This window comes from Perognathus longimembris, chromosome 6, assembly GCF_023159225.1.
Source record: "Perognathus longimembris pacificus isolate PPM17 chromosome 6, ASM2315922v1, whole genome shotgun sequence".
Lineage (NCBI taxonomy): Eukaryota > Metazoa > Chordata > Mammalia > Rodentia > Heteromyidae > Perognathus > Perognathus longimembris.
In genome coordinates, this window is record NC_063166.1 from 77,102,950 (window position 1) to 77,115,284 (window position 12,335).

The 12,335-nt window shown below is 61.3% G+C and overlaps 1 protein-coding gene across 1 annotated transcript in view; it reads right to left on the minus strand.

Annotated features, from left to right (window-relative positions):
- The window catches only part of Cdh22 (cadherin 22), a 62,341-nt gene that overhangs the window by 19,052 nt on the left and 30,954 nt on the right, over positions 1-12,335 (minus strand). The window contains exons 5-7 of the mRNA XM_048349407.1: positions 9,732-9,925; positions 6,978-7,231; positions 224-360 (exon numbers count right to left, since the gene is read on the minus strand). Of these exons, the coding sequence (XP_048205364.1) occupies positions 224-360; positions 6,978-7,231; positions 9,732-9,925 (585 nt within the window). The remainder of the gene's footprint in view (positions 1-223; positions 361-6,977; positions 7,232-9,731; positions 9,926-12,335) is intronic.

Consider the following 12,335-nt stretch of genomic DNA (forward strand, 5'->3'; position numbering starts at 1 on the left):
TTTTGCCCCTACTTCCACCCCGGTGGGACCTACGCGAGCTCCTAATCTCTGCTCCCTCCCACGTCAGCCTTGGCCCCGCCCCTGTCTCTTACTCCGCCCCACCATTGCCACCCCCTCGGCTCTTGCTCCGCCCTCCTATGGCCACGCCCCTCGGCTCTTCATCTTCGTCGTTTCCCCGCCCCTCGCTCCGCCCCGCCGTGGCCCCGCCCCCTGCTCGGCTCACCCGCCTCCATGGCCAGCACTGTGATGTTGTGCCAGCCGGCCGTCTCGCGGTCCAGCCCTTTGCCGGTCACGATGGCTCCGGTGTCCGCATCGATGTCAAAGATCTGGTCCAAATCCGAGTCGCGGTCAATGGCGTACCTGCGGGGGCCAGGGGACACTGATTGATGGATGCCAGTTGGAACGCAGACCATGTCCCCCACTCCACTCAGGAAAAGCAGGGGCGGGGACCCCTTCCCCACCTGGAGGAGAGAGGAAAAGGCTGATTGGCAGCCCCGTGGTGCCAGTGCCTGCTGGGTGTCCAGGGGCGACCATCAGCCCTTCTGAGCCTCAGTTTCCCCAGCTGGGCCCAGAGGTGGTGAGAGCTGGGAGTGTCTGGCACACATGCCCCATCCTTGTCTTTCCCAATAAGGTGACAGTTGAGCTGGGCCTGATTTTCAAGAAGGGGGCTGGGGAGGGGGTTGGGGGCAGGGGTGGCCGAGGTGGGTAAGAATTACTCAGGAAATGGCTGGTGCCAGACAGAGGCAGGGAGGCAGGGAGCTGGGCGCCAGGACACGCAGGCCCAGCATTCCGGAGCTGGACGTGTGTCCTGGGGAGAGGAGAAGGGGCGGCGGTGGGGTGGGAGGTTTCTTGGCGGTCTGGCGGAGAACCCCAGACCAGGGTCACAGGCAGAGCATGCCCTGGGGAGGGGTCTGGGGCCTGCAGCTCCTCCCGCCTGCCCAGCACGAAGCGTGGGCTAATCTGTGGCTTTTCAGTTGCTGAGTGAAAAAGCCCTTTGTTCCGCCTTCTTCTCAGGCCTTTGTGCAGAAGCTCCAGGCCTGAAAGGCCCTTGTCCAACACATGTCTCGGGTGGCGGAGGCCCGGAGAGGCCCTGCCAGCACTGGCTGCCGCTTCCCTGGCAGATAACGGGGGCGGGGGTGCAGCCTGGCTGCAGCACAGACAAAGCCCCCTCCCCACCCCCCTGAAAGGCAGGCAAAGGTGCATTGTGCATCCAGGACAAAGGAGGGGATAAGGGGAGGCAAAGGCAGGCTGGAAACAGCCCTTCCCCTAGGCGTGAGGAGAGGCCTTTCTCCCCCAAACCAGAGAGGGAAACGGAGGCCACCAGACACACTGCGCACCTTTAAGGTGACTCCTCAGTGGGGCCTTGGCTGCATGGCCAAACCTTTCTGGGCACAGTCTACCTGTGTGTCCTCGGACCTGTCCCTCAGCTTCCTTCCTCCTCCTGTACCCATCCAGAAGAGGGAAGGGGGAGCTACAGGACAGCCCTCTCCTTTCCCATACACTGTGGAGTGTCTGGGGGCTGGGGGGAGTGAAGGGGGTGTAAAGTGTGGGGGCCCCTGAGCAGGGTGGGCCTGAGGACCCATCGCCTGGATCCAATTAGTCTTGGATCCAATTAGTCTTCCTGCCCTAAATGGCTAAGCCCAGGTCCCTCTGGCTCCTGACTGCTGGGGCTCTCACAGATCTGGGAGGCTCACCCCAAGATGCCAGTTCTACCCCTCACACTGGACGTGTGTGGGTCCCATTGCTCATCCCCTCCTGCACAGCACGTGAGGAGTGGATGCACCCCTGGCGGGCATCCTGGGAGCGGTGACAGCCACGCCCTTTGCCGACGGGGCCACAGAGCCTCTGAGAGGAAACTTGCTGCGTGTGGGGACACGGGGTACCGTCCCTCGGGCTGCATTACGCACTAAGGGCGTGGGCTGGGCAGGGTGTGGCTTCTCAAGAGAGGGGCTTTCTATTTGCCCAAAGGTGCCATGTGGGCTACTGCTGGCCTTGCGTGGGGTTGCTCAGCAACGGCTCCAGAATTGGAATCCGCACCCAAATCTGGGGCTCTATATCCGGAGCGTTAACTTGTTGAGCTCTACAAAGCCTCAAGGCATGGAGCCTTGGCTTCCCTTTACCTCATCTCCCACCCCAGGCCCTGCAGATGTCGGGCTCCAAAGAAGATCAAAGGAGACAGTGTTGGTGAGCCGGAAGGAATCTTGAAGACCTATTCTGATACTACAGGTGGAGGGCCGAGGCCAGGAGGGGCGGAAGGCAGGCTGGGAGGACAGAAAGGGCTTCCTCGTCCTCCCTCCCTCTCCTCCTCCTCCCCCTCCGCTTTTCTCTTTTATTCTCTCGCGGAGGAGAAGGCAGAGGCTGGAGCCTGAGTGGAGGCAGCTGTTCCCAAGGCCGTGAGGCATTGCCCACAGGGACACGATTAAGCAGCTAAAGACTTGAGCTGCAGGTCACTGGGGGGGGGGGGGGCGCTGGCTGAACCCAGGTGTTTCTGTTCTAGCTCAGGGGGCTGGTGAGAGAGGGGGAGGAAAGGAGGGAGAAAGGGAGGGAGGGAGGCTGCTAAAGGGCTCAGCGTGGGGCAGGACTGGGGCCTGGCAGGCACGGGCAGCCTGTGTACCTCGTGGGCCTGTACATCTCGTGGGCCTGTATACACACACACACACAATTGTGTCCGCTGTGCATTGTGGGTGGGAGGTGCTCTGGTGGGGCGTGTGCGCATGCGTGCACATACGTGCACGTGTGCTGGTGGCGTGCAGTCTGGAAGGCCAAAGCTCAGGAGGCAGCCGTGCTGCTCAGGATCTGAGCCAGGTCCACACAGCTTCCAGAGAGTTCATTTCCAGCCCTTGAGAATTAACTTTCCTCCCCACGCAGGGCTGGGAGGGTGAACACGTCTAAGATGCTAGCTGACGCCCAGGAAAATGACTTCAGGGGTGTCAAACGATTGTCCTATTTGTGACAAAGAAACAGAGGGCCCAGGATGTTGCCCTCCTGGGAGCTGCAAGGGGCGGCAGAAGGAAAGGAGATGGGTGTGGGTGGAGGGTACAGCGAGGGAGGCCAGTGTGCTCGTGTGTGTGCAAAGCACCCATGTGTGCAAAGGGGGCCTGGAGTGGGGGATGGGAAGACCGGATACTTCTGCTTAGGTTTGGAACCTGGCTGTGAGACCTTGGGTAAGCCACCTGATCTTTCTGTTCTTCCTAAACACACTCAAGGAACACACTCGAAAGCTCGCCCACAAGCTGGGTACTGGTGACTCGTGCCTGTCAGCCTAGCGACTCAGGAGGCTGAGATCTGAAGATTGCGGTTCAAAGCCAGCCTGGATAGGAAAGGCCCCGAGACTGTTCTCTCCAATTAATCACCAGAAGAAAATGGAAGTGGTGCTGTGGCTCCAAGTGGTAGAACGCTATAGCCTTGAGCAAAAACAGTTCAGGGACAGTGCCCAGGCCCTGAGTTCAAGCCCCACAACCGGCAAAATAAATAAAGAGCGCAAGCTCGCCCCACAATGTCTGGACTGGTTGCAGAATGAAAGGGTGACTGATCCCCAAGAAAAAAAATATTACTGTGGCTTTCTTGAGGCCCTACTGTGTGCCCGGGGCTCAATCCTCTCCCCAGTCCTGGGGTCACCAAGCACAGACTTGCCACGTGGGCATTTGGCACCCACGAGGAGGCGGGTGCGACCAGGACGCCCATGATAGGAATGGGGAAACTGAGGCTCGGAGAGGCCACAGTGGCTTGTTGAAAAATGCTACTGCTGGGCTGGGTGTTGAACTCAGATCTCGGATTCCAGGGTGGAGGGCAGCAGGGCTGGGCTGGGCTGGGCTGCAGTGGCCCAGCCGTCTGCAGGGCTGCCTGATGCGGACATCTGGGCACTCTCCTCCCTCAGCCTCCCAAGGCTTCTCCCTGGCCGGTGTCCCCCCCATCCCCCCCCGCCCCACCCCAGGCCTGGAGTCCCTGGTTCTGCACAGCCTGTCCCCACATGGCCCTCTGTTCTGTCTCTACCAGGCCTGACAAGACCCCACCCAGCAGCGCTGTCTGTCGCCGGTTCTGGGTTGGAATCCTGCCCCCTCCACCCTCCTCTCCCCATGCTGGAGTACCCTCTCTCCGTTCCAAGCTGGCCCCGGTGCCAGGCTCCTCGGAGCGCGAGCTCCAGCCTGTGTGAACCTGGCTGGTTCACACAGAGGCCCAGCCTGTCACCTGCCATGTCTGACTCCTCTCCATGGCCTGTGCGCAAGGGAGGCCACGGCACAAATGTGGGAATTGCATAAACCACCATGAGTCTAGTGCTCAGGGGCTAAACCCCAGTCCTTTCCACTTCCCAGCTTACCAACTGGGCAAACTACTTCCCTTCCCTGACACTCAGCTTCTTCATCCAAAGCTGAGTGCAGTGCCTTGCAGGGAATCCGAGAAACAATTGGACACTTTCTCCTCCCCCAGGACAGAAGCTCAGGAAAAGGCCTCTCCCCACGTGCCTTTCCCAGCCTCAGGAACACTTCAGCTCCCTCGCTGCCTGCCTCAGGACCTTTGCACTTGCTACTCCTGCTGTGTGGAATGCTCTCCTCACACTTCCGCAAGGTTGACTCTGTCACTGTGGTCTTTACTGCGGCCCTGACCCCTCCATATCCTGAGCTAGGTGCTGGCCGGGCACCGGTGGCTCACGCCTGTAATCCTAGCTCCTCAGGAGACTGACATCTGAGGGTTGGAAGGAGTGCAAGGCAAACTCTAGCCTTACCATCTGTTCCCGTCTCTCAATGACCTTAGAAGGAGAATCTGGGGTACACGCTGGGCTGTGGGCAGCGACGGTGGCCCAGGACCCTTCTCTGTCCCATACATCTCTTCTCTGGCCTCCAGCCTGCTCTCCTGCACCCCACCATCAGGGAGTTCCACACCCCCCTCCCCCCCCCCCCCGCCCAGCTCATCTCCGTGTCCCACGCCTGGCTCAGGGCCACGCCCAGGAGGGGACACTGGGCAAATGTTTGTGTTGTTACACTGGACCTGTCTCCCGCTCCTGGCAGCCGGTGCCTCCACATCTGAGGAGCCCCGGGGAAGGGCCCGCGAGGAGAGATGAAAGCAGGTTTCAAAGTGGGCCCCTTCCGTGCGCATGAAAGCCGGAGGGGACGGGGGGAGGCCGGGGTGCTGCGTGTAGAGCAGCCGCGGAGCGGAGCCCAGGCCCCCTCCGACCCCCTGGGCCCCAGGCTCCTGACACACACACAGGTGAAGGCCTGGGGAGGGGTGGGGCGGGCCGGCGTCCCCCGGCTTGTGTCAAGGGTTGTGTCAGGTGGAACAGAGGCAGAGAAGTGCAGAGGACGGAAGAAACACGGCACCCTGGCTTCTCCATGGAGTATGAGCCCCTCAGCCTCTCTGGGGGCTCCTGCCACAGCGCGATTGCACCCCACTTCCCTTGGACGATGGAGGACCTCCCTTCGGCAGGCTCCCTGCCTCTGCCTTCAGGACCGGCATGTCCTCTCCCTGGGGGGGGGGGGGGGCCTCTCCCCACTCACAGACTGCTTTGTTAGCAGATTAAAAGTTTAGGGAAATAAACTGCCCCCTGAGAATCCCGCGGGCTGCGTCCTGACTTGAGGAGCCATGGGGTGCGAGGACACCCCGTCCCTCCACCTGGGCTTCCCGCGCAGGTGACCCGGGCTGGGCACTGGGGCGGATTCTGGGACTCTGCGGGTTCTCTGCGGCTGCTACGTCCCGGGGTCACCCCGTGGAGACCCCCAGGTTAAAGGCTCTCCCGCTCCTCCGCAGCCAGCCAGGGCTGGGCACAGCGACACCTCAGGGTGATGGTGGTCTGTCCATAGAGGTTTGGGGGCGCAGGGAGCCCCAGAGCCAGTCCTCCACCCTCGACCCTCCTCCGAAGCAGTTTCTGCTACAGCTTTTCCCCCCTCTTCTGATTCCCACCCCCCACGGCCTCCCCCCACATCTCTGCAGGGGTTCCCGGACAAACTTGTCTCCATCCTCGCCCACTTTGACATTTGCCCTGGGTTCAGCCAGGGGTTTGGGGTCCCTGAAGAGGTGTTGGGGGGTGAACCGCTGTAGGCCCTTCCCTTTGGGGCAGATTAGCAGGAGGTGGGGTGAATAATGAGGAGGGGTCCAAGGGGCATGAAGGGCCTGGGGGTAGGTTGACATTTCAGGACGAGCAGCCAGGGAAGGCCCCGGTGACTTCTGAGTAAAGGAAATGATGAGAGAATGGACCCTAGTGGGGGGGGGGGAACATTCTAGGCTCAGGGGCAAAGCATCACAGCCCCTCCCCCACCCACCCCCCACAGCTGGGAGGCCTCTGCCTGGAGCGGAGGCTGGGGGAGGAGGAGAGGGGGTCATGGTGGGCAGCAGGTGTATCTGGAGCCTCCACTTTGCAGGGGAGCAGGGCCTGGCTGCCCCCGCAGGGGTGAAGGTGAGGCTGGGTGGGTGTAGAGGAGAGTGGGGAGGGAGACCAGCCAGCAGTCAGAAGAGTCCCAGACAGAGCAGCCTGGCCTGGCATGGGGTGTGATGGGAAGGTCTGTGTCAGTGTGTGTGTGTGTGTGTGTGTGTGTGTGTGTGTGTGTGTGTGCTGGTCCTGGGATTTGAACTCGAGGCCTCACACTCTCGCTTGGCATTTCCGCTCAAGGCTAGCACCCTACCACTTGAGCCACAGCTCCCCCCTCGGGCTTTTCCTGGGTTAAGTGGCGATTAGAGTGTCATGGGCTTTCCTGCCCAGGCTGGCTCCGATACTTGATCCTCAGATCTCAGCCTCCTGGGTAGCTAGGATGACAGGTGGGAGCCACCTTAAGGCCGAAGCCATAGAGCTTGCTAGGTGCTCCGGGGTGGTGGGGAGGGGCTGGGAGTCCTGGGGTGAGCTCAACCCAAGGCCTCCCCCTCCCCTGATGTCAGCCCAGGGCTGGCCTTCCACTTCCCCTCCTCCCCCCGCCCGGTCCCCTCTGCCCGCCGCCTGTCAGCGGTGGGCAGCAGCAGCAGCAGGCGTGGGGCCCGGGCGGGGGTCTCACCGGACGGGCCGGTTGGCGGCGTCGGGGTCCCGCGCTGTCACTACGCCGACCAGGGAGCCCACCTGCGCGTCCTCCTGCACCTCCAGGAGGCGGGAGGGCGGCCGGAACTCGGGGGGCTCGTCCACGTCCGTCACGGCCACACGCACGATCGCCTGGTCTCGGAAGGTGCCCAGGTCCGCGAAGCGCGGGTCCACAAACTTGTTGAGGGCCTCCAGCACCACCGTGTGCACGGGCTGCGACTCGAAGTCCAGGCGCTGCGGGCACAGGACGCTCAGGGCCGGGTCTGGGGTGCCCCCGCACTGTCCCCCATGGGAGAGGTCCAGACTGGGCAGGGCTGGCACCAGCTCACAGGCTAGCTCAACTGGGGCATTTGCCAAGGGTCTGGATCTCCCAGATCTAGCTACAGTGGAGAAACTGAGGCTCCAAAGGGCAGGGCCACTCAGATGCCATTCTCCTGGCCAGCGGTGAACTATTTCAGTCTTTTTGTTGTTGTTAGTCACGGAGCCTGAACTCAGGGCCTGGGCGCTGTCCCTGAGCTCTTCTGCTCAAGGCTGGCGCTCTACCACTTGAGCCACAGCACCACTTCCGGTTTTCTGGTGGTTCATTGGAGAGGAGAGTCTCACGGACTTTCCTGCCCCAGGCTGGATTTGAACTGTGATCCTCAAATCTCAGCTTCCTGAGTAGCTAGGACCATAGGTGTGAGCCACCAGGGCCTGGCTTTCACTTATTTCTTAGTATGTGCTAGAAACTCAACTCCATACCATGCTATTATAATCCTCATCAATAATAATAATAACATCGAAGAAAGGAGACTCAGAAAACCTGCCTGTCCACACAGCTGGCGAGAACCTGGGATGGACCCGGGCAGTGGGAGACGACGGGGCACTGGGGTCTGTGACTCCCCACACCGAGCTCCAATCCTGGCTCTGCAGCTGACCGGCCACGACGGGCCAATCTCCGGGACTCAGGGAGAAGCTGATGAGCCAGCTGTGCTGCGGTCCCCGGGGAGGGGCCGCGTGCATGCAGAGCTGCGCTAATGGGTGACCCTCTGATGGATGAGCGTTTGGCTCGGCACCGGCTCCCGCCTTCTGAATATCAGCCTTCCAGCAATGAGAACTGCAACGCAGCCGTGCCAGCCTCGTGGCCAGGGTCTTCCTCCCGCCTTCCCTCTCTCCCCGGCTGCTCTCCCTGCCCCTTCTCCCCCCCCCACCATCCCGTTGCCTGGGAAATCAGAAGGCAGGGAGGCAGGCGCTGGCCCGGCCCGGGAGTGAGCGATGGCCCCGGGAGCAGTTCATCAATCAGTGGGGCCATGCAGACTCCACAGACAACCCAGGCGCCTGCTAGCACAGCAAAGCCAGCTGAGACGAGGAGGAGCAGTCTGGGGATAAGAACCATGCCGGAAGCCCCCCCCCCCCCACTCTGCACACTGTGCTGGGGTGCTGGGCCCGAATTCTCCATCCGAGTACAGTAAGAACACGTGGAGATCAAAAGACTGGAAACCGTGCCGGCTGCGGTGGCCCTGCCTGTAATCCCAGTCCTGAGGAGGCCGAGGCAGGAGGATGGACAGCTTGAGGCCAGCTTGGGCTACACCTGGACACCCTGCCTCAACCTCTGTCCCCCTCCTCCCCCAAAAGACCGAAAGGACTCATGCTTAGAAAGGTGGCTGGGCATCGGTGGTTCATGCACGCGATCCTAGCAACTCCGGAGGCTGAGATCTGAGGATGGTGGTTGGAAGTCAGTCTGGGCAGGAAAGTCTGTGAGACTCTTATCGCGAGAAGTTGTAGCTGTGGCTCAAGTGGTAGGGTGCTAGCTTTCAGCAAAGCAAGTTTGGGGATAGGTCCAGGCCCTGAGTTCAAGCCCCAGTACCGGCACATGTCCATATGCTAAAAGATGGCTTCTGAAGCGGGCCTTCTCGAGCTGGCTTCCATCCCTCCTGAACTGTGAGGCCGGGGGGCAAGTGATTGGATCACATGAACAAACCGACGAAGTTGATGTGGGGGTTGAGTGGGTTCATCCCGGGGGGGGGGAGGGGGTGCCTGGCACAGGCCTGACGACCACAGCAGCTGGGGTTAGGAGCCATCGCTTGTGGGCCTGGCCGGGGGGGCGTGGGCCTCTCGTGGGGTGTGGGCTTGAGTCCCCGAGGCCTGCGGGGCCCTGACTTGCCACATTCTGGAAGACGGATCTTGCTTCTCCGCGTGATCTCCGTCCCCACTCCCTGGGATGGAGGAGGCTGCGGTTCCAGCTGCTGGCTCCCGCACCGGGCAGGGGGCCGGGGCGCTCGTCAGACTCAGGAAGGAAAGGGATTTGGAGACACCAAACCTAGGTTCGGAGTCTGGCTCTGTCCCTTACAGGTGTGGCCTTGGGCAAGCTCCTTTACCTTTTGCACTCGGAACAATGAGGACAGCGAGTTATCTTTCAGAAGGAGACCCAAGGAGTAAAGGAAGGAACCAGTGCAAAGGGTCTGGCATGGGGCGGTAGCACTTTTAAGCGTGTGAATTCCCATCTGGATTGAGTCTCATCTCTGACAAGTAGCTGTGCGACCTCTCATAGGTCACTTGACTTCTCTGTGCCTCATATCCTCATTCACCAAGTGGGAATGACAGGGTGCTTTCCCAGGTTGGTCCTGGGTCTAGAGAGACTGAACCCCTGGGGGTGCAGTGAGTATACCTGGGACCCCCCACCCCCACCCCAAGGCCTCCCTGGTCTTGCCCTCTCCCCCCACCCCAGCAGCAGCGCCTCTCCCAGGCCGCCTACCTTCTGCACCAGGAGGATGGCTTCCTGCGTGTCGCTGTCGGTGGTGACCTTGAAGGCGTCGCCGCCGCTGCCGCTCTCCTCCTTGAGATGGTAGGTCATGTCTGTGTTCTCTCCCACGTCCGAGTCCTCCGCCTTCACGCGCCCCACGGCCGTGCCCACTGGGGCCGACTCCTGGATGCTGAACTGGTACATCTCTGTGGGGACATGCCAACGGGTGTGTGTGTGGGGAGCAGCCCCACCCACTGTGCGGGTGCTGGGGCCAGGGCGGGGGGGGGGGTGGAGGAGGGGCCCCGGAGTCTCCTGCACTGGCTGGGCAGGGGCTGCGGGGGGGGGGGCTCTGCAGAAGACCTTGCGATGGATGCGGGCCTCAGTTTCCCCATCTGGCTCTGGAGCCAACTGGAGCCCTGTGACCCTGGGCCTCGGTTTCCCTCATCTGAAGAGCGGGAGTCGCGCTGCTGTGGCAACCGCGCAGCAGGTGTTGATTGTGAGATGCTCTGTGCGGACGCTCAGTGAACACAGCAGAGAACTGGCCAGGCCACCTGCCTGCCCCCCTGCCCACCCACCCACCCCACCCCCGCCCACGAGGACCCTACGCTGCATGTGCCCCACACCTCGGACGTCCCAGCTGTCGCCCCGACGGAAGCGATCGGCGTGGAGGCCATGTCCAGTGGGGACGGGTGCCCGGCACTCAGGAGAAAACCAGCAGGGACCATGTGGGTTGCTGGGGACCGGGCCGTGTGGCTCACTGTAGGCAGATCAAGCATGACCTCGCCATGGGCCTCATCCGGGGCCTGGCCCAGCAAGCAAAGTGGGGTTCAGGCCTCAGATATGCAGAAAAAATGAGGGTGGGGGGAAGGGTTCATGGAGGTGACATTTCTTCACATGTTTGGGAGGAGGAGTGAGCCACACAGATAAGCAGAACTTAGGAAGAACATTCTGGACAGACAGAACAGCAGGCGTAAAGGTCCTGGGGTAGGTGTGATGCCTGGCATGTTTGAAGAACATAAAGATGGCCGCATAGCTGGGAGGGAGAAGCAGAGGGAACCGAGAGGTGGAGATTGGGAGGATCACAGTTCGAAACCAACTGGGGCAAAAGGTTTACTCAGCCACCAGCTCGGCCAATAAAAACGTGGGCAAGAGCGGTGCCGGCTGTCACACCAACTTCTTGAGAAGTGACAACGGTCCAAGCACAACACGAGACCCCATCTGAAAACGGTAAGAGCAGGCGGGAGCTGGCGGCCTGATACTCCTGGTGCAAGCCTGCCTGGAAAGTGCAAGGTCCCTAGTTCAAACCCCAGGACTGGGGCTATATAGCGGGCATGGCTCAGAGGGGCCCAGCAAGCCAGAAGACCTGAGTTCAAGCTCAAGTACTGCCAATAAATAAATACACAGGTAATTTAGTTAAAAAAGGCCGAAGCACTCATTAAAAAAAAAAAAACAACAAAACCCTCCAATATTGACAAGAAAGAAATGAGAGGAGAAGGGATGGAGGGAGGGAAAGAGGGAGGGAGAGAAGAAAGATGGGAAGGAGGGAAGGGAAGGGAAGGGAAGGGAAGGGAAGGGAAGGGAAGGGAAGGGAAGGGAAGGGAAGGGAAGGGAAGGGAAGGGAAGGGAAGGGAAGGGAAGGGAAGGGAGAGGAAGGAGTTTCCTTGAGCCCCAGCCCTTCCTCTCTGTTTCTGCCCTGTCTCAGCTCACAGCCTGGTTAGGCCCCCTCTCCAGGGACAATTCCGGGCAAGCTGATTTTAGCTGGACGAGGCGGGCGGGGAACGGGCCAGGGTCCCTGCACCCAGGGGCTGGCGGCAGGCTCTCGGAGGCCTGTTCTGTCTGTCTGAGGCGCTGAGCCGGGATGGGGCTGTGGGCTCAGCTAAGGGATTGGATTTCCTTATCTCGCGGGGGTCAGTCCCCTGTGGTGGAGGCCTAATGTGAGAGCAGCCGACCTCCAGTAATGACTCGCCTGATAGGGATCAGCAGGCTCCCGGGCGGCATTTTGTCTTTGCCAGCTTCTGGCTTGCCTACAGCTGGGCCTGAGAGGCCTCGAAAGGCCTGGGAGGCGGGCCCCGGCCAGGACAGCCCCACTGTGCCAGGGGGGCGGGGGATCTTCTAATTCAGAAGGGCAGACCCCCCACCCCCAGGCTCTTCAGACTCAGTTTCCCCAGGATCAACCACCAGTGACCTTTTGCCTGGGGGTGGCAGCCGCTGGCTCCGTCCGCATTGCGAGGGCCCCGGCTCCAGCACCTGCCGTCTGCAGCCTTGACTCGGTGCCTCGTCAAGAGCCAGTGAGAGGTGGGGTGCGCAGGTGGGCTCACCTCTGCGGGGAGCAGGGGAGGGGAGGGGACTACGCGCCTGGGAGGTTTGGAAAGGCAGCCTTGAGCCTGGCGCCCAGCGGGAGGCTCATTCATCCTGGGAATGCTGGCTCCTCAGGAGGCTGAGATGGGAGGATCACGAGCAAAAACAAAGGGGGGGGAGGGGGAAGCAAGCTGAGGAGCTGTGGCTCCAGGTGGAAGAGTGCCAGGCTCAAGTGGAAAGGCCACGTGACAAGTGCCAGGCCCCAGGTTCAAGCCTCCGTACTTGCACAGGCGTGTGCACACACACACACACATGAGC